Genomic DNA, 22,958 nt, shown 5'->3' with positions numbered 1-22,958 from the left:
GGGGGGGGGGGCGGCGCAGATGTGGTATTGGGGAAGCTTTGTTTAATGGGCTAGGGAAAGAAGTTCTAGCTAAATGTAGAAAAACAATAGAAAACGAAGATAGCAGTAAGAGAAGGTCATTCGGCCCTTCAAGCCTGCCCTGTTGTTCAATAAGATTATCCCTGATCTGTTATAGTCTTAGCTCCACTTACCTGCCTGTCCCCCATAACCCATGGCTATCAATCAAACTTACTCTTGAATATATTCATTGTTGTAGCCCCTACTACTATCTGGAGTAGAGAATTTCAAAGATTAAAGATCCCTTAGAGAAGAAATTCCTCCTCATCTCAGTCTTAAATGGAAGGCCCCTTATTTGAAGCTGCGTCCTATTGTAGGCTCCCCGAGAAAAAAAATTCTGTGTCCAACTTGCCAAACCCCTTCAGAATGTTACGTTTTACATTAAGATCAACTCTCATTCTTCTAAACTCCATTGAGTATAGGCCCAACCTGCTCAACCTCTCTTCAGAAGACAACACTTTAATGACAGGAGTCAACCTAGTGAATCTTAGAAACATAGAAAATAACTGCAGGAGTGGGCCATTCATCCCTTCAAGCCTGCGCAACCATTCAATATGGTCATGTCTGATCACCCAACTTAGTCCCCTGTTCCGCTTTCTCCCCATACCCTTTTGTTCAAAGAGCCATGTCAAATTCCTTCTTGAAAACATTCAATGTTTTGGTCTCAACTGCTTTCTGTGGCAGAGAATTCCACAGGCTCAACTGGCTGAGATATTTCTCCTCATCTCGGACCTAAATAGCCTGCCCAATATCCTCAGACTGTGACTCCTGGTTCTAGACTCCCCCGTCAATGAGAACGTTCTTCCTGCATTTACTTTCTCTGATCTGTTTCCACTTCAAGTGTATCCTTTTTAAATAAGGAGACAAAACCATGTGCAGGACTCCTAGCATAGTCCTATACCGCTGTAGCAAGAATTCGTGATTTGTATACTCTATTCTCCTTGCAATAAAAGCCAATATTCCAATTGCCTTCTTAATTACCTGCTGTTCCTGCATGTTGACTTTTTGTGTTTCATGTACATAGACATCCAGATCCCTCTACACCCCGACAATCTGCCATCTCTCTGCGTTTAAATAATATTTGTTTATCTATTCTTTCCCCCCACCCACAGTTAACCATGTCACATTTTTCCACTTTATATTCCATCAGCCAATTTTATTGGGCACTTGCTTAATCTATGCACGTTGCTTTGCTGACCTCTCACATGATCCTCACAACTGTTTTTCTTACCTCCCATTGGATCATCAGCAAATTTATCTATAATACAGTTGGTCTCTTCATCAAGTTTTTGATAGTGATCCTAATTAGTTGGTACCACAGCAGTTACAGTTTGTCAGCTTGAAAGTGACCCATTCATCTCTGTTTCCAATATTAAAATTGTTATGATCCCAGTTAATGTTATTACTGGATAAGTCAGATCCCACACTGAAATCTGACTTGATAGGCCATTTATTTTGTTTTGCCAAGATGGTCTCTCAATGAAACATGAGCATACAATGTTGCACATTCGGATATAACAATGAAACAGAAGGTTATTACACAAAAATAATGAAGAAAAAATAGAATAAACATAACCATCTAGATGTAGCACACGGTAAATGTATGATCTTATTTATCACAAAACATCCCTTTCTAGTACTGACACCAGAGAAAATACCTTCTCTACCACTCCTATAGGAATTAATTTCACTGTGACTTCAACTTCCAGTCTTGTGAAAGTGTTGGTCTCTGCCTGAAGCCTTCACACATTGAACCTAAACTTTCTCAGCTTCAAATAATCCCTTCAGAGTTTTAACAAAAATCTTCTGGCCTGGAGCTTTTATTAAACTTGTGACATTGAAGTAACCTATTTTTAACAATTCTGAACTACCCTCTCTCTTTCTCAGAAGAAATTGTTTATGGATCCATCTTCAGCCAAGAATTTAAGCTGCTCAGACTGAAGCTAAAAACAAAAGCTTTTTCCAAGCAATGAGCAAAATGCCTTAATCAAAAGAAAATAAATAGTCCATGACCTTCTAAAATGGAGTCTAACACATAACTACTTGTTTTGTTCAATCCTAAAATTCTCTCAATGTAAACAAATACCCACTACTTTCTAGGAAGTTTCTCTTTTACTCTGTGTTCAAAACAATCATCATGGCTACAGAAATGCTTACAGCTTAATCAATAAACCCCTTCAAACACAGAAAACCCATATGCCACTAGTTCAAATTCAAAATCCAAACTCAAAATCAAACTATGTTAGCGGATTACACATTCCCCTATCTTATTTGAATATATTCGATATTTCAATTTTGTTTCATCCTATCAACTTTAATTAGTGGTTATGTATCCCTTGCTCATATTTAATTGTAGTTAAATGATATATTGCCTGAACCTATACAATCACTTTTGGTAATTTCACATTCTCTGTATCTATTTAAGCCATGTCAAAGGGCAACATGAGTTGATTTCATAGGACTGAAAAATATGTAATTGACCTCAGATTACCCTTAATCATATCCAATTAACTGGCTTGAAGACAACAACTGGCAGAGACCCACCCAGGCGTTTGTCTGATAAAGAAGAGTAAAAACTAAATCGATGCACAGGAGTGACATTTTGAAAAATCAAAATAAATTAAACGTTGACATTCTATTTAAGTTGTACTGCCTCTGGCCTATTTTGATGCAGCATTGACCATAGGGTGAGCAGCAGAGAATTTGGGATAATGGGAGTGTGAAGCTGAGAGGGAGTGTGAGTGGCAGGACTCCCTGGAGAATGAGCTAAACTCCTGAGTGAGCAGTAAGGCAACAGCTGGTAGTGATACTGGTAACAAAATGGAGATCTCCATTTACTGATGCTCCGTGCATCAGGTTTTAAATGGGGACCTGTAGAGGCAGAGAGAAGGAGCTGGAGAATATTCTGGTTGTATGATTGGTTAAATCTTTGAGTAGTTTTGCATGACAATTAGCAAACTTAAGACTTACAGCACAATACAGTTAGTTATATTAAGGGTTTTGTACATAACTCTCCAACTTATCAATGAGATGGTGCTGTTACAATTATATATGCTTCTAACTAATCTGCCTGACTCATGCATGTACTGTTTTCCATAAAATGCTGTAGGGATTGAATCTTTATTTTCTTCTACTTCTTAAAATACTGAAGAGTTTTAGAAATGTTCAAATTCAGCAGCAAACTGGGAGACTGTCCCCTCTTGACTTTCTAACACTGTAGGAAACAGCACTACTCCACTAGTCAGTTAAATAATCAGCTAATTTTATAAATAACTGTGTGCAAGTGTGTTGCATTTTGTGAAGGAAAGCATCTGATTATCAGAAAATTTATTCAACTCTGTTCAGTGTTTGTGAATATGCAGCAGTTCGCAGTCTAATGTATACACGAACTGTGAGCAGTAGATGGTGCTGTAAAACCCCCCGAGAACAGCCAGAAGGATAATGCAATTTCATTATCAAAGAAAATGATCTCATTTGACTTCAGTTCATCATTGCTGGATATTTTAATGTTTGCATAATGTTAAAACTTATTTGCTAATTGAGAATGTAGATGAAACATGACATGCTGTGCTTTTGTGTTGTGTTTCTGTCACCAGCCTAGTGTTTATTGTATTAATAGAACGAAACCTTCTCGGACAGTAAACTGGGGAGATTTAGGTATTTACAATTTGAAAGATAAATTTCTGATTTCTCACGGTGTGTAATCGTAGGTTTTCAATATGATTAGATGTCAATTCTGGTAGATTAGGTGAGATTTGTTAACTCAATTGGCTATCGATCAGAGTGTGATGCAGGATAAAGCTAACTGCATGGACTCAATGTCTGTACTGGCTGTAGTTGTTCAAGGAGATCTGCCTCTCTCCTTACCCCATGCTCGTGTAGTCATTACCCTCAAGCTAGAAATAAGCAGTTGACTCCCTCTAATGGAGAAACATACTGATGGTCCCTTTGTGAACTATAGCTCCTTGTATGTATGGTTCGTAAATGGGAGTTGATTTGGTGTGGAGGAGGTTCAGGGTGAGGATTATACATCTCAATATCATCTCTAAACATTATCACACGTTTTCACTTGTCGTAACATCTTTTAACTGATGCTAAATTTGTAACAAGCTGAAAATAAAAATGTTCTCTGCAAAATCATAAATCATAACCTTTGACCCACGTTATCATCCTTCTCCCTGTCCCTCACTGACATGTGCTAGAATTACCAGTAAACTATTATTGCCACTGCGCTGCCTGTGTTGTTGTTATTAATGTAGAAATCCGAGGTTTGTTGAATTTAGTTAAGTCTGACATGTTTCTTGTTGTTTAGCATTTTATAAAATAGTCCGGCCTAGTAGGAGTCTGCTTCTGAGGCGTGTTCCGCATCTCCCTCTCCCACACATGTTTGCAATATGGTCTTTGTTAGCTGTCAGTCCCCCAGCACAGGAGCTGAAATTCAGCTTGGCCGGCCAGGGCTGGTACTGATTCAGTGACTGCAGTGAATGTAGCACTTGGTGCCTCTCTTGCTGACTGTCTTCCAGGTACAACTGTCTTCTTGGCACCACTGTGTCAGGGCAGTCCCAGTGGATGGTAATGTATGGGTCCTCCACTGTTAACGTAGCCTCTCTTAGCATTGTTTCACTTTAAAGTCATTACGCTATGAGGACCAAAATCTCATTTGGTCCCTGCGAAATTCCTTACAATGTTGTTTAAGGCCATACATTTCCCAATGCCGACCTGCTGATGTGCAGCTGCTCCCTGTACAACAGTGCTACCCGAAGATTCACCAGGAAGCTCCCAGCAGAGCTATTGGCCACACCACATCCACCCTGAGGGGTGACCCAGACTGCCGCCACACTCAGGACCACACTTGCACTTAATGTCCTGATTCTCTGGAACGCAACATCAACTTTAAGTGAGGACAACCTGTGTGTACTCTCTGTAGTAAAATAGCAGAATCATCTGGAGTTTGTTTCTACAGGATGCTGAGAAATCAATTAATTCAATCCAATTTACAATCGGTTGTCAATAATCTTTGTTAAATCGCACATTACATAGATGCTTGATTTGAAAACTGGCCTCAGATTAGTTTTAAAAAGCCCTCATTCCTGAATCTGTGATAAGTAAGCAGCAGACTGGCAGTGAGTGTTCTCGTATCAGTTCTAACAGAGGGTTGTAGAGTATCAGTTCCATACAGACCTGGGTTTTCCAGGGTCAGTATACCACAGTTATAATGACCAGAGTTTCAGTTTTACTCATTTTATATTGAGTGTTACTTATTTTCCACTTCATTGATAATTCATTCTAATCATCCAAATGGGCCGTCTTGAGTCAGAACAAATGGAGGATATTGCAAATATGCATCAATAGGAAGTACGCAGGATGTGAGCTGAGTTTTATTAAAAGTATTTGGAGATGTTTCTGCAACTAGTTTGTAGATCAATAAATAGTGAAGTTGGGGGGGGTGGCGCTATACACAGCGAAGAGCTGTGTGACTTGCCTGTGATTTTCTCTTTCTCCCTCTCACGGTCGTACACACGGGTCGGAGCAGCTGGGGAAATGTGGTGGTGTGGGTCACGCACCTCTGATGCCTCTCTGCAACCAGATGACACAAGTTGCTACAGCCATTTGATCATGTCAATAAAGCCCTGTTTTCACAGCTCCTCCAAATCCATCCTTGTTTCAACGCGTGCTGATTCACAGGAAAAGTTCACAGCGTAATTGTTTCTGCTGTGAGCATGGGCTTACACAGACTGACTGTGAAAATTGCTGCATCTGGAGCTGAAATCATTTTTGATCCAATTATAGTTCGGTTTGAGCCCACGAGGCAAATGTGACTTCACAGAGAAAGAGGCCAAAGGCCAGTGCTATGATCCCTGCTACTATAATAATAAAAGCCTGTGTAAAAATTATAATGATACAGTTCTGAAATTATGTTGTTAGATGGACCGAAACATTAAAATTCCCTGTTCCAATACTATTGTTCTTTCTGGGCCATTCCAGTGATATCAGCCTGGGTCAGTCAGAAATGCTCCGAGTTCCAGGGACCCTCCCATGTATGTGTGTGCATCAGGAAGGGGAAAGGGAAAGAAAAATATTAGGCTAAAACATGGAGACAATCTATAGCCATTTGATTCTAGGGCACTGTGAAGTACACAGCAACTCCCACTTCCCCGAGCCAATGATATGTTCTTACAGATGTCTGGCCGCTCTGTGTTAATTCACCGTGTCCCAATGCCATTGTTAACAGTGGATTCAATTACTGTGTTCAAATACAATTCTGGATGACTGCTGTATTCCTCTTTTCTTGCAGGTGGGAGCACTTCGACAAGAAGTACCTGAGCCAGCTACTGATGCGCAAGTCGGCCTATAGGATCAAGGATGATATTTGGGACCTATACCAAAAGCTCAATGTTCGCGATGCTATCAGCTTTGCTGACCAGGTACAGTTCACCATTGTTTACTTAGTGAGAGAGATCTGGGTCTGAGCCAGAAGGGACTGAGGGGCTGGGGAAACCTCACCCTGAGCAAGCTGCAGGATTGATTTGGGAACAGACTAATGGCACAGAATTTACACCAAAGACTTAAGCCATTTGGTTATAACTGATCTAGGACAGCCACTGATGCTCCACATGATCCTCCTTCCGCTCTTCAGTTTATTTTCCCCTTGTGTTTATCTATCCTATCCTTAAATACATCGCTACCTTACAACAAAACCACTCCTTGTGTTAGCAGGGTCCACGTTCTAACCACACTCTGAGCAGAAAATAAACAGCAGAATCTTCCAGAACAGCTTGGGACTGCATGCTGGCAGCACGCCTATTGAAGAAGTGGAACAATTGGGTCCATGGCTAAAATGTAAAGGAAGAGCAGCCTGCTTCAGTGATCTTCATGGTACTGTGTAGCTATGCAGCATCTTCTGCCCTCACAGGAGCTCTGCTGTACAGGCCACATTCAATCAAGCTGCTGCCATCTTCCCAGAAGGCTTTGCTCTTTGCTAAACCTGATGAGAGCGTCACTGGCATTTATTGCCCAGAGGGCAGTTAAGAGTCAACCACATTGCCGTGAGCCTGGAGTCACATGTAGGCCAGACCAGGTAAGGATGGCAGTTTCCTTCCCTAAAGGGCATTAGTGAACCAGATGGGGTTTTCACGACAATTGACAACAGATTCAGGGTCATCATTAGACTCTTAATTCCAGTTTTTTTTAAGAAGTGAATTCAAATTCCACCATTTGCTGTGGTGGAATTCAAACCCAGGTCCCCAGAACATTACCTGGGTCTCTGGATTAGCAGTCCAAAGATTATACCACTCGACCACTGCCTCCTCAACAGAAGGTGAAGCTACAAATTTCAAGGTTGTAACAGATGCGTGAATTTGCCCCAGTCGGAATAACCGCCTGGATATATTTCCAGAGATGGTGCAAAGAGGTAAATTTTACTTTTAGTGGTGGCATTAAACCAGCAATAGCAGATCAATCACTTTGCAGATGGTACATGACAGCTATCTGCTCTGCTACTTTCTGAGCTCCATTCCTCCCCCCTCACTGCTCTCACATTGAAGTGACTGGCAGGACACTCACAGGGAGGAAAGCAAGGCCAGCTGATTCAGGATCCTCCAAGGTCAGCTATAAGTTGTGAGATGGATCGTTTCAATCAGCAAAGATAAACACTGAACTCTTTGCTGCTTATCCAGCCCAGAAGCACAGGCGAAGACCACTGGAGAGCCAGCCAGGACTTGACATTTCTTCCATTGGACACTAGATGGAGACATTCACTACAGACAGATGCCCCTTCACCAAGAGAGATTAAAACTGACGCAGAAACACTGTCATTGTGTCAGCACTTCCAAATCAATAAGGAAGACATCTGTTATACTGTTTTTTTCAATCATTCATGAGCTATCTTAGGTCCAATTTGTTTAATTTGTTCTATTTGATCCAAAATATAAGTCTCATGTCAAAATATGCTTGATGAGAAATGAGGGATTAACCAGTCAATGAAAGGGAGTTGTGGTTTTAACAGTAATTGAGCGTCACTAATAATCCAAGTTCTTTCTGCTGCAGTCCTGGAAGGAGTTTGTGCGAATGAAGCATGATTGAGTCTCTGGGAAAACTACCAGAGAATTAGTGAAGAACATGCATGGTAATTATACTTAGACAGGAGGAAAGGAACCTGCTTGTAGGTGGAAACCTACTTGACTCAGAAACCTGAATGTTCACATGCAGCAAAGATTCAAAAGGACAATTAAGTGACCTTCAAAAATGTATACAAAGCAGTCGCATATGTGCCATTTATTCCTAGATAACAAGGTGTAGAGCTGGATGAACACAGCAGGCCAAACAGCATCATAGGAGCAGAGAGGCTGACGTTTCGGGCCTAGACCCTTCTTCAGAAATGGGGGAGGGGAAGGGGGTTCTGAAATAAATAGGGAGAGAGGGGGAGGCGGATAGAAGATGGATAGAGGAGAGGATAGGTGGAGAGGAGACAGACAGGCCAAAGAGGCGGGGATGGAGCCAGTAAAGGTGAGTGGAGGTGGGGAGTTAGGGAGGAGATAGGTCAGTCCAGGGAGGACGGACAGGTCAAGGGGGTGGGATGAGGTTAGTCGGTAGGAGATGGGGGTGGGGCTTGAGGTGGGAGGAGGGGATAGGTGGGAGGAAGAACAGGTTAGGGAGGCAGGGACGAGCTGGGCTGGTTTTGGGATGCGGTGGGGGGAGGGGAGATTTTGAAGCTTGTGAAGTCCACATTGATACCATTGGGCTGCAGGGTTCCCAAGCGGAATATGAGGTGCCGTTCCTGCAACCTTCAGGTGGCATCGTTGTGGCACTGCAGGAGGCCCAGGATGGACATGTCGTCTGAGGGATGGGAGGGGGAGTTGAAATGGTTCGCGACTGGGAGGTGCAGTTGTTTAGTGCGAACCGAGCGTAGGTGTTCTGCAAAGCGGTCCCCAAGCCTCCGCTTGGTTTACCCGATGTAGAGGAGGCCACAACGGGAACAGCGGATGCAGTATACCACTTTAGCAGATGTGCAGGTAAACATCTGCTTGATGTGGAATGTCTTCTTGGGGCCTGGGATGGGGGTGAGGGGGGAGGTGTAGGGGCAGATGTGGCACTTCCTGCATCCTTCTAAGGATGCCTACCCTGAAGAAGTTACCCTCCTCCCTCCGGAACAACCTCAGAGGATCTCTCTCCCACTGCAACTCTCTCGTAATCTCTTCGGCCCTGAAACTGCTCGACCACGTCCTGAAGCAAACCAGGTACTATAGCCACATTACCTTTCTTAGCACCTGCCTACGGAACCAGATCATCCCCAATGGACTACAGTCCACATTCAGGCCTTCCCAATTTGGCCCCAACTGTGACAATGTCTACATTCATAGTATTGAGATCCTTCAGAAGCGTTTCTCCCTGCGACTCCTGAAACACACACTCGCAGCAATGCACCGGCATCTCCAGGCACTACAATCAAGCCTACCCCAGCTCAGAGCCTCCCTCTCCCAGACCTGCAAAGGACCTCTCCTGTTTTTTATTCTTCGTAGGATCCACAACCTGAACTCACAATTCTACTCAGCGTTATTGGACACTATAAACCGTAAGTACAGTAAACTTACTGGTGCCTACCACCCAAAACGGGCTTCCTCCACCTCCCAAATCCCCAGCCGTACCCAGGACCTTCCCCACAATGTGCCCGCTGCCATTAGCCATGAGGCCACTGTTGGAGAACCCACAGATGATGTCACATCCGCCACCGCCGGGTTCCCCACTTCTGGGACAGCGAACACCATTGCTGCTGATGCCACCGCCTCCATTTCCGAGGCCAACACCCCAGACACTGAGGATGCACCTACCGTTGCCGCTGCTGCTGCTGCCTACCCGCTCCGCCCACCGCTGACACCGACGCAACTCCGCCCACAGCCATGCCGCACGGCCCACCAACGACACCGACGTCGCTCCGCCCACAGCCTCCACAGCCAGCAGCTCCAGAGGAGACAGCAGCACCCAGCCCTGCCGGGTCTTCACCATCCCCCCAGACCTCCCCCTTACTGAGGACGAACAGTCAGTCCTCAGTACAGGGCTCACCTTTGTCCCCCTCCACCCACACATCAACGAATACCGCTCACGCCTGGACCTCAAACAGTTTTTCCGCCGCCTCCGCCTCCACGCTTACTTCTTTAACCATGAGCCTAACCCTCCCTCTATTGACCCCTTCTCCCGCCTCCAACACACCCCCTCCTCCTGGACACCACCCCAAGGCCTCCTACCCTCCCTCGACCTCTTCATCTCCAACTGCCGTCGAGACATCAATCGCCTCAACCTCTCCACCCCTCTCACCCACTCCAACCTCTCCCCCGCAGAACGTGCAGCCCTCCGCTCCAATCCCAACCTCACTATAAAACCCGCGGACAAGGGAGGCGCAGTTGTAGTATGGCACACTAACCTCTACATCGCCGAGGCCAGGTGCCAACTCTCTGACACCACCTCCTACCGCCCCCTTGATCATGACCCCCACCCCCGACCACCAAACCATCATCTCTGAAACCATCCACAAAGTCATCACCTCAGGTGACCCCCCCACCCACAGCCTCATCGTTCCCCAACCCTGCACTGCCAGCTTCTATCTCCTTCCCAAAATCCACAAACCTGACTGCCCTGGTCGACCCATTGTCTCCGCCTGCTCCTGCCCCACCGAACTTATCTCCACCTATCTCGACTCCATTTTCTCCCCCTTGGTCCAGGAACTCCCTACCTACATCCGTGACACCACCCACACCCTCCACCTCCTCCAGAACTTCTAGTTCCCCGATCCCCAACACCTCATCTTTAACATGGACATCCAGTTCCTGTACACCTGCATTCCCCATACAGATGGCCTAAAGACCCTCTGCTTCTTCCTGTCCTGCAGGCCCAACCAGTGCCCCTCCACTGACACCTTCATCCGCTTAGCTGAACTCATCCTCACCCTCAACAACTTCTCTTTCAATTCCTCCCACTTCCTCCAGACAAAGGGGGTGGCCATGGGTACCCGCATGGGCCCAAACTATGCCTGCCTCTTTGTAGGTTACGTGGAAAAATCCCTCTTCCGTGCCTACACTGGCCCTAAACCCCAACTCTTCCTCCATTACATTGATGACTGTATCGGCGCCGCCTCATGCTCCCACGAGGAGCTCGAACAGTTCATCCATTTCACCAACACCTACCACCCCAACCTTAAGTTCACCTGGACCATCTCTAATACCTCTCTCACCTTCCTGGACCTCTCTGTCTCCATCTCTGGCAACCACCTAGAAACCGATATCCATTTCAAGCCCACCGACTCCCACAGCTACCAAGAATACACCTCCTCCCACCCACCTTCCTGCAAAAATGCCATCCCCTATTCCCAATTCTTTCACCTCTGCTGCATCTGCTCCCAGGATGAGGCATTCCACTCCCGTACATCTCAGTTGTCCTCGTTTTTCAAGGACCGCAACTTCCCCCCCTCAGTGGTCAAGAACGCCCTCGACCGTGTCTCCCACATCTCCCACAAGTCATCCCTCACACCCCATCCACGCAATAAAAACCAAAAAAGAATCCCCCTCGTCCTCACGTACCACCCCACCAACCTCCGGACCCAATGCATCATCCTCCGACACTTCTGCCATCTGCAATCCAACCCCACCACCAAAGACATCTTTCCCTCCCCACCCTTATCTGCTTTCCGGAGGGACCACTCTCTCCGTGATTCCCTTGTCCGCTCCACACTCCCCTCCAGCCCCACCACATCCGGCACTTTTCCCTGCAACCGCAGGAAGTGCTACACCTGCCCCCATACCTCCTCCCTCACCCCCATCCCAGGCCCCAAGAAGACTTTCCACATCAAGCAGGTGTTCACCTGCACATCTGCCAATGTGGTATACTGCATCCGCTGTACCCGGTGTGGCCTCCTCTACATCGGGGAAACCAAGCGGAGGCTTGGGGACCGCTTTGCAGAACACCTACGCTCGGTTCGCAATAAACAACTGCACCTCCCAGTCGCGAACCATTTCACCTCCCCCTCCCATTCCTCAGACGACATGTCCATCCTCGGCCTCCTGCAGTGCCACAACGATGCCACCCGAAGGTTGCAGGAACAGCAACTCATATTTCGCTTGGGAACCCTGCAGCCCAATGGTATCAATGTGGATTTCACAAGCTTCAAAATCTCCCCTCCCCCTACCGCATCCCAAAACCCGTCCAGCTTGTCCCCGCCTCCCTAACCTGTTCTTCCTCCCACCTATCCCCTCCTCCCACCTCAACCACACCCCCTTCTCCTACCTACTAACCTCATCCCGCCCCCTTGACCTGTCCGTCCTCCCTGGACTGACCTATCCCCTCCCTAACTCCCCACCTCCACTCACCTTTACTGGCTCCATCCCCGCCTCTTCGACCTGTCTGTCTCTTCTCCACCTATCTTCTCCTCTATCCATCTTCTATCCGCCTCCCCCTCTCTCCCTATTTATTTCAGAACCCCCTCCCCCTCCCCCATTTCTGAAGAAGGGTCTAGACCCAAAACGTCAGCCTTCCTGCTCCTATAATGCTGCTTGGTCTGCTGTGTTCATCCAGCTCTACACCTTGTTATCTCAGATTCTCCAGCATCTGCAGTTCCTACTATCTCTGCCATTTATTCCTGTAGCCTCCTGCCTGACTGTGTATTTGCTGAATGGGTTATTGCCCAAGGCTGCAGTAACGTGCTGATTAGAGCCTGAACTACTGTTAGTGCCTGTTGCAACAGTTCCCACATTTATTATGCACACCTACTCTTTCATCTCAGCCCAGTCTGTTCAGCTGTATGTTTTGTCCCTTACTTATTATGGCTCTTTTTAACTTTCTTTCCAATTGATTATTTTCTACTTTCATCATTCACTAATCACATTATACAAATACTCTCTGCAAATAAGCAGGGAGTAGGAACACCTTTGGGAAATAGAGATTGCTACAAATTACACATCATGGATATGTTCCTGGGGATGTTGCTCCCGCATGCTGTCTGAGAATCCTTTATGGGATTGTGACACACACTGGCTTCATACCTGGTTGTATGATGTGTGTTGTAGTGGGAGGGGGAGGGGAGGGGAGCTGCAACAATAGTATTCCTTGTGACTTGAAGCAGATGGTTATGTCTTTTGTTTGCAGACTGGAGTGATCTCACCAAAGACAGCTTGAGATGTAGAGCAGTGAGTATATATTGTGAGATAAGCCATTAGAGCTACTGGATATCACATTAAAATGAACATTTGGAACAGTAGTCATGCCCAGTGCCACTTCATTCAATTTATACAACTTATTAATGCCCTTGTTAGGATAGATCCTTTGACCTATTGAGACACCAAAGGGAAATCCACTAGCCACTGAAAGAACCCTGTATTCTCAAAGCAAGAGTCAACAATATCCTCAGAAGGCATTGATTGTTAAAGCATCTGCTTAAAAATGTCATGTCCAGATCATAACAAATCAACAGGTGCTTGAGCTTGCAAGAGCACAAAGAACTGTTAAAAATTGACAACCAGAAAAAAACATCATTTCTCGTGCCATTTGATCAGAGCTGAGGAGCTGCACAGATCTCTTCTCGAGGGCAAAGTAAGGGCGTGGGTCAGGCTGTAGGAATAGGGGTCGAGCCAGGCATATTGGATGACGGAGGTCACAGAGCAGTTGCAGAAGAGCTACAGTGGATGTGTGAGGCAGATATATGACAGACAACCATGACGTATCATAATAGCAGATCCTCTGGTGGTAGGAGCAGCAGCATTCAGTATTTGTGAATTCTTGTGATATGAAATGCTTCAATTACAATTTCACTTAAACATCAGGTTGGTGACCGTGCTCTTATTACATTCACACCATGACATGTATGTCTGCAAAGTGAAGCATTTACAACAGTAAGGGGCAGCAACTATTTCTCAAAGTCGCTTGCAAGTTGATCTCTATCTCGCTGGGGGTGGCATGAGCTCACTTTGTTTGAATGCTGTAACAATCGAGGGCCAAAGTCCATTATTATCACAGGTGTGTGTTGCTGCAGTATCCATAGTTTCCAACATTCACGGCTTGTCCTAACTGATTTAGAGGTAGATCGCATATCACTGTACACACCCACAGTCTGAGGCCCTTCTGAGTTCACGCACAGCATATTCTGTCGCCTTTGAATTGTGAACTGCCTCTCGAGCATTGTAACTTGGTCAAACAGCAAAGAAAGGCCAATTAGAAAGAGAATGTGTGCCCAGGCACTCAGTGTGCGCAAACGGGTGGCATAGGTTTGCTTATGAGGAGAGGCTGGTTTGTTATACAGTGTCAGTTTACTGGTTTACACTGTGTTCTGTTTGCACACCAAGCCGACATTTTCCTTTCCAAATCTGTAACTCGCCCTCTCATATTGTTCAATGGCACCCACTCAGGAATTGGGTACATTTTACACAGGAATGCTGTGCATTTTCATTGGGTGAGGGTTCTTTAGGGATGACGGTCCCCTGTTTGGAATCTAATCGATCGCGAAATCATCGCAAACAAGTCACAAACAATTCAGGCCCAAGCCACCAGTCGTATATGTGCAATTTTGCAGCTGACCAAAGCTGGAACATTGTGGAGTTTTAAACCATGCTCCACCTGTGGATACACTGGACAGATAGTGACACTGTTCCACACAGCTTAGTGTTCTCAATGAAAGAGGGTGAGGATAAGAATCAGATTCTGCTTTGAATCTCATCATATAACAAGCAACCCACTTTAGTGAGGGAAAGAGATTTTCTGGAGTTGTGGAAACAATTCCCAGTGTACCATCGGAGAGAAGGAAAGAGGTTTCAAGATTGAGCCAGATATTGATGTTACAATGATGGTAAAGTAACTGTGTTCATCACCGTTACTCCTCCGAAACTGACAGCAATGTTTGGAGACCTCACGCGCACAGTTAAACATGGAGATCAGAACTTTCTGTTAGTGATTTTATTCTTCTTCATAGGGTGTACTTTTGAATTCCCCACAAGAGGTAATCAAATAGATGGGAGTTTGTCCTTTTGCACTCTTGGTATTGCAAAATAAAATCTTGAAGAAGAGGTTCATCTCGCTGACTAAGGTATAAATCATGATGTATTATAGATTCTTACAGAGCAGAATAGGCCTTTCAGGCAATTGAGTCTGCACCAACATAACTACCACCAAAAGAGAGCTAACCTCAATTTCCTGCACTTGTCCCATAAGCTTGAATGTTATGATAAAATATTATGTTTACAATTACTTTTGAACAATCTCACTGACCTTGGAAAACTCATTGCATATTGTGACGTGTCAAATTTTGCCATTATGATGAAGAAATATCATATATTTAAAATTATTTTCTTTCAGAAGTTTGTTTGTGATATTCCAATTTTTATTTTAATCCTATGGGTATATGTCTTCTTTTTTGCTGTCTTTAAACTTTGCAATTGAAAATGAGAATTATAGTGTATATTACCTCCTAGTATGCTGCCTGTGGGAATACTTCAATGTGATGACTCTGCTTTCCCATATCATTATTGCTCGATGCTTGGAGATCTCCTTGACTTGGTGCTAGATTGAAATTGACATGGGGAAGAGGGACGTCTGTGCCATCCAAAGATCACTTGGTCTTTGAGGGTAACTTTCTTCAAGGTCAGCAACGAGAGCTATCATTTCAATGGGGCCAAATGCTTTTGCACCCAAGATTAGAATTAATGTTGCAGTGATGGTGAGTGAGCATGTGTAGTATTGAAATGAACACAATACAAGTTAGGAAGGCTGACTTGTGAAATAGTAAACCATTAGTTGTTTGAACAGAAAGTCCCCATAACGACTCGCTTGATGCTTGATCCACCAAGTGAAATCACATGTGTTTTATAAATCAGACACAAGGGAGACTTAGGCAGCTATTCAACAAATATTTATTTCCTGAAGCATTCTCTCACAAACCTGTTATGGTTTTGGTCTTTTGTCGAGGCTTTGAAACCTTATCTCATGGTTTTTACTGTTTGAAAGCCCATGACATGCAGATGACCTTTAATACTCCACAGGTGGTGATGTCATTTGAGTGAAGTAATTTGGCTCCATTTTAATAATATCTACAATCTCTGAAAGCTCAATGGGAACTGTGTAGGAAAAGACTGGCAAAATTCTGTTTCCTTTCCTACAGCCAACACAACATTCAGATGACAATTTTTTTACAACTATAATCACAGATGAGAACAAGTAAAACAAAAGGCATCGAATCTTTACCTCAAAAGAAATCCCACCATTTGATATGCCTCTAATTGCAGTCTCATGCTGATGGTAGATTGAATTCAGCCGCCAAAAAACCTCTTAAAATGACATTCTGAGAATCTGTATTGTTTTAAGGTCAGGCATGCAACAAGTTAGTGCTATACTTCACTGTTTATAATCACTGATGCAGTGTTAAGCCTGATGATTTTGATGCTTTGTCAGCAGTACATTGCTGTGATTATTGTCACTTTTCTGTTGTACAGAAACTGGACATTATAAATGGTGACTAGCTCCTGCACCCAAAACAGCGACTTTGCCGTCAGTCCCCTGGCTGCCCAGCCTCCATGTAAACCCTGAAAGTCTGATTTCTGTCTCATTCAGTGAGACAGATTATCCACAAATCCGTCTGAGCACAGAAAGCCAGATTTTCCGGCACACTCAGATTAGCTATCAAGCAACTTGTTTTTTCTTCCATTTCTACTCGCGACATGTTGCGTTTGAACTCAGGGTTTATGTTCCTCTGCTGTGCACCTACAGTAACTGGTTTTATTCTTTCAGAAGCCAACCAGCACCTGCACTGGAACGTTCCACCTGTGATTTGCTATGGGCTGTAGACCCACTGGAGGTCCAGGATTATACAGTGACTCAGGCTAGAACATCACCTCACCTCCCCCCACCCCACACCTCAACCTCCCAACATCACAAGCTCCAGAAACACCCACACCCTCTACAGGGTCTCCTTGTCCTGCTATCACATGCTCCCCCCCCCCCCCCACCATGGCACCCAGCGGATGCCACCTTCCTCACTGACTGGATCATGATGGAGGTGGGAGGGTGGCAGAGTACCTATCTATCATCATGCCTCCTGATTCAATACCCCTACTTACTCCAAACACCCCAAAGGGAAACCACCCATTATCCCATCATGGCCCCCACTGTCAAATTTGTCTGATTACCTGCTACAAAGATTCATTGGTGTATTTTATATGGTGCTGATTTTTTTGTTATTCATTGACAGGATGAGGGCATTGCTGGCTAGGCCAGCATTTATTGCCCATTCCCAATTGGGACCAATAAGGAGCATTTAGAGAACTTTGACATAGTCCTTAGACCAAGCGGGCATATGCCTTACAGGCGAAAAATGTGTGTTCCAGGCACTACTTGGCTACAGAGTCAATAAGACCGTGTTACACCTTTTGAAAGATAAAATGAGGAGGATCAAAGGTGCCATGACTCCCATATGTGTACCGGAGCTTAAGTCTTTCCTTGGGCTGCTGAATTATTACAGAAAGTTCGTACATAGTCTCGCTTCAATCCTGGCACCTTTGCATCAACTCCTGAAAAAAGGTCAGCTTTGGAAATGGTCTCATAGCCGAGCCACAGCTTTCAGGGAAGTAAAGAAACAGCTATCATCCTCTAAGGTGTTGGCACACTGTGCTCCCAAGCAAGATCTGGTAATCACATGTGATACCTCCCTGTACGGCATCAGGGTAGTATTAGCTCACAGGTGCCACAATGGAGAGGAATGCCTAATAGTGTATGCATCCAGGATTTTGGCTAATGCAGAGCGTAAATATGCCCACATAGAGAAGGAAGATTTGGTGGTCTTACCCTTGGAGTCAGGAAGTTCCACCAATACCTTTACAGCTGGAAGTTTGTAATATAACTTCTGCTTGGAGGACTAACTCAGAGGACAAGGCAATGCCGCCCATAGCTTCAGGCTGAATTCAGTGTTGGGCTGTAGTACTAAGTGTGTATAATTACCAGTTGGAACACCATCCAGAAGGCCAAGTAGCAAATGCGGATGAATTGAGCTGCCTTTCACCGGCAGATACACTGCCGGTGGTACCGCCACTGGAAGAGTCCAAACTGGCTTTATATTTTCTGGGCACACTTCCAGTCATAGCTGACAGTATCAGACTTTGGATGCAGAAAGACCCGGTCCTGTCAAAGCTGAAACAGCTGGTGGTGATGAGGGAAACCAAAGGCTGTCAAAACCAGAATTGAACCACTTTTGAGCTTGGAGAGACCAGATCATAGTAGAGGGTGGCATATTGTTGTGGGGAGCAAGGGTGATTGTCTTGAGCAAAGGTCACCATCAGATACCAGCTGAATTCCACCAGGGTCATCCAGGGGTTTCCAAAATGAAGAAGTTGGCGAGAAGTTATATCAGGATTGGATGCAGACATAACCATATTGGTGGGGCAGTGTCCAGAGTGTCAACAAGGACAGAAAATTACCACCAGCAGATCCCCCACATTTGTGGGAGTGGCCGGATAAACCCTGGACTTGGTTACACATCAACTGTGCAGCTTCTTTCATGGGCTTAATGTCTTCAGTCATTGTGGTCACCCACTCAAAGTGGCTGGAGGTGCATACAGTTCATTCGTCAAACACAGGGAGAACAATAGAAAACTGCGAGCATCTTTGCAATACAAGGACTCCCGGAAGTGTTGGTCACAGATAACAGGCCATCATTTACCAGCAGGGAATTTGAGTATTTCCTAAAGTCAAATGGTATTTGACATGTGGGGACAGCTCCACAGCATCCATCATCCAATGGTCTGGCAGAAAGAGCAATCTAAATTTTGAAGGAAGGCTTAAAGAAACAACGTTCAGCTTCACTCGATAACAAACTGTCCCAGTTCCTATCTGATTATAAGACCACCCCCTGTACAATTACAGGGATACCTCCTGCAGAGTTGCTAATGGGCAGAAGACTGTGTCCCAGGTTAAATCTGATCTTCATGGACCTGGGAGGTAGGGTGAAATGGCATCAGAAACACCAATGTTGGATACAAGACTCCACTGAGTGAGAGAGAGAGTTTACTTGAGGGAATTAAGTTAAGGTGTAGGAACCATGGGAATTCTCTTGCATAGGTAAGAGGCACGGTTGATGCGAATTCAGGTCCTGTGACGTAAAACGTTCGGGTAGGTGCGATAGTCCTGAACAAAAACGTAGACCATACGAAGGCTGCAAACTCACAAATGGTGTGGGAGCAAAATGTGCCCAGTTCCTCAACAGCCTTTCCAACTATTCCAGAACCCGTGGGTTCTCCCTCTCCATCAAGTATTGAAGATACCTTGCAGTCTGAGATGGACGTGCTGGATGTCACCACCTCGATGCCATTGCTGCCTGAAGAATAGAATGAATTTCTTCCAAAATGCTCTGGGTGCAAGAGGCGAGCTATTGTACGTTACACACTGCCCATGTCAGAGGCAGAGTTGGAGGAAGCTGACCCAGTGCTAAAACACCCAGGAGGAGCTACACAAAAGGGACCTGCCTATGTCCTCAGAATCAGAGGGGGTGGGATGTAGTTAGCTAGGTGGGCATCATAGAAGATGAGTTCCCTGATTGGGACTGTTAATCTGGTCACATTAGGGAGCCCTGGCTGACACATAAGGAAAGGAGAGTCTGGCATTTTGCCACTCCTGAAAGGTGGTTCTGAGGGTGCTGGATCAGTGTCTAGGACTCTCTGCTTGTAAATATAAGGGAGACTAGGTGATGGAATACTCTGTGGAGTTATTTCAGGAAAGCTCTACCAACTGCACAGGTGGGGGAAGGCTCCAGGAGCTGGTATTCTCCTTCCTTCATCCAGACTGGATCTCCTACCCCGAACTATCCAACCTTCTTCCTCAAATGCTTGAATGGTCCCCCTACTGGATCCATTTGGGACGTTCACTCTGGCACTGCTTGTAATTCTGGTAGTGTCCACTACTGAGCCTTTGGCACTAGTGGTCAATCAGATGGTTGACAGCTCCAGTAGTCCCATTCGACACCAGTTTAGCATCACAGACACAGGGAAGGTTTGTTATTAGCCTTTCAGTTTGCCATTGACTTCCTTATGTGGGAGGGAAATGAATGTCTGCCCCCACCATTTAATTCTCCCTCTGCAGCAGGGCTCGAGCCTAGAGCTTCCAGTTTGGAGGTAGCGATACTACCCATTGTGCTACAAGGCCTCTACTAATGATCTAACTGAATGACGGAACAGACTCAATGGTCTGAATGGCCCACTCCTATTCGTAAGTTCTCCTTACGCTAAAAACAAGTGCAGCTGATGTTCCTTTAATGTCAAAATTGTTTCAGTTCCCTCTGCAGTCTCTCGGTTTTTATCCATTGTGCAAATGAAGTTATGTGCCTCATTCATTCTCCATTTGTGCTGATTGCTGATCTCAGTTGGGGGACTACAATCAGTGTCAGCACCTTGAGTGAGGAACAGAGGAGACAAGTGGACTGCCCAACTCTATTAGTGATCTCTAGTGAATGAGTTCATGTTCCTCTGCGCTTTGCTGTTCTCTGCTGTGTTTCCACATTCTGCCAACATGTACTGTCACTGTTCACACCTGGATAATGTTGAGCTGCAATGCAGGAAGGCAACCATGATACAAGAAAAGAAAACCACTTCATCAAATTTCATCCGCATTGCCAAGTTGCCTCCCCTATTTATAGTGAGCTCTTTTCTCGCAAGCTGCCTCATGGGAATTACTTCTTCTGTTCCAAGTCTGTATGTCCTTCAGAAATATGGTGGGCCTCTCAATAAAGTGAAACATAACATCTCAATTTTCACCAAATTTAATAGCTTATTTCCGCTGACCCTTCTGTCATCCCTGAGCTCCCTTTAAGAGTGTATTTGATAAAATTAACAAAGTACACTTGATTAAAGTTTTGGCAAAGATCTCTAGCTTGGGTTGTGAATGAGGTTGTTGTCTCGCTCACCTGGCTTGTTTTTGTTCAGACATTTCATCACCATGCTAGGTGACATCATCAGTGTAGCCCCCATTAAAGCGATGTTATTCTACGCCGCTTAGAATTTACACTGTCCAATCCTTTATGGTGAGTAGTGTCATTTCCGGTTTTGTTCTGTATGGGTTTGTATATGGGGTACAATTCTATATGTTTGTTGATTGCATTATGGGTGGAGAACCATGTCTCTAGGAACTCCCGTGCGTGTCAATGTTTGGCTTGGGCTACTGTGGTTACCTTGTCCCAGTCAAACTGATGGCCTTCATTGTCTGAATGTACAGATACTAAGGAGAGTTCGTCGTGTCGTTTTGCTGCTAGTTGATGTTCATGTATTCTGATGGCTAGTTTCCTTCCTGTCTGTCCAATGTAATGTTTGTGGCAGTCAATGCATGGTATTTTGTAAACCAGGTTGGTTCTGCATGTTGTGGGAATGGAGTCTTTAATCCTTGTGTGTGTTTGTCGTAGAGTAGCTGTGAGCTTGTGGGCTACCATGATTCCTAGTGGTCTTAGGAGTCTTGTTGTCAGTTCCGATATGTTCTTGATGTAGGGCAGTGTGGCCAGTGTGTTAGGGCGTACTGTGTCCTCCTCCTTTTGTTGTTTATTTAGTAGGCATCTGCGGATGAGGTTGTCAGGATATCCGTTTAAAGCGAGGATCTTGTATAAGTGTTCTTCCTCTTCCTGGCATAGTTCTGGAGTGTTGCAGTGTGTCGTGGCCTGTTTAAAAAGTGCCGTAATGCAGCTTTGTTTGCGGACGTTGGGGTGGTTGCTTTGGAAGTTGAGGATTTGATCAGTGTGCGTTGCTTTTCTGTATACTGAGGTTTGGAACTCCATGTTTGTCAGTCGTTCTACTTTAACATCCAGAAATGGAAGTTGATTGTTGTTTTCTTCTTCCATTGTGAATTTAATACCCGCGAATACAATGTTGCTGAGGTGGTGGATCATTCTAATTTGTTACATTTAACAATGACATGGTTCTCCACCCATGCTTCAATCAACAAACATGTAGAATTGGACCCCATATACAAACACATACAGAACAAAACCGGAAATGACACTACTCACCATAACAGTCCGGACAGTATAAATTCCAAATGGAGTAGAATAACATCGCTTCATCGGAGGTTTCACCTAGCATAGTGATGAAACATATGAGCAAAAACAAGCCAGCTCAGCGAGCAAGTCTACAACCTCAAAGTACACTTGAGCAGAAACCTTTTCACCGTGGTGTTAATTGGTCACCTCATTGCCTTTCATTATATATCTTATATATCTTATATCCATTCTATATCTTATCTACTTTTTGGACTCTTGTACTTTGCTACAGTGACTGACTCTTATGCTTGGTCAGTGACTGGAAGCAGGCTTTAATACTGCAGTTGATATTGTTGCCAAACATTAACCTGAAGACATCCAAGTTGCTGATGAGGAGAAGGAACTCTGAATGATTTTATTCCTACCTTTCTGTCCTTCATTACCCCACTCCCCCCCCCACCAGGATGAAGCACCCAGGCGAGTTGTACAGCGACTGCAGCAACTTACCATAGCACCTCCTGAACCCAAGGTCTCCACTGCTAACAAGGACAAGGGCTGCAGGCATTCAGGGGCATCACCATCTGCAAGTAATCCTCCAAGTCCTACATATTATTACTCAGGCTCGTACCCTCCATTGATGCAGGATCAAAATTCTGAACCTCTTTACACAGAATTGTGCGTGCTCAGCACATAAATGTGCAGTTTAAGAAAGTGCCTCATATCCCTCAAATGCATTTTTTTTAAAAATCAAATCTGACTAAGATCAGTGAACTTAGAACAGACTGGAAACCACGCTCAAGATTTTAAATGAGATAACAACGTGTAGAGCTGGATGAACACAGCAGGCCAAGCAGCATCAGAGGAGCAGGAAGGCTGATGTTTCGGGCCTAGACCATTTCTGAAGAAGGGTCTAGGCCCGAAACGT

The 22,958-nt window shown here is 45.0% G+C and overlaps 1 protein-coding gene across 2 annotated transcripts in view; it reads left to right on the top strand.

Moving 5' to 3' along the window:
- Window positions 1-22,958, top strand: part of LOC109917994 (sodium/hydrogen exchanger 5-like) — a 229,057-nt gene that overhangs the window by 149,332 nt on the left and 56,767 nt on the right. For both annotated transcript variants that reach the window (XM_048605598.1, XM_048605597.1), the window contains exon 10: window positions 6,353-6,482. In XM_048605598.1, coding sequence (XP_048461555.1) covers window positions 6,353-6,482 — 130 coding nt within the window. The remainder of the gene's footprint in view (window positions 1-6,352; window positions 6,483-22,958) is intronic.

The sequence above is a fragment of the Rhincodon typus genome, chromosome 15 (genome assembly GCF_021869965.1).
Source record: "Rhincodon typus isolate 14 chromosome 15, sRhiTyp1.1, whole genome shotgun sequence".
In the NCBI taxonomy this organism is placed as follows: domain Eukaryota; kingdom Metazoa; phylum Chordata; class Chondrichthyes; order Orectolobiformes; family Rhincodontidae; genus Rhincodon; species Rhincodon typus.
Note: the sequence above shows the minus strand (reverse complement) of the source record. Positions and strands in the feature narration are given on the sequence as shown.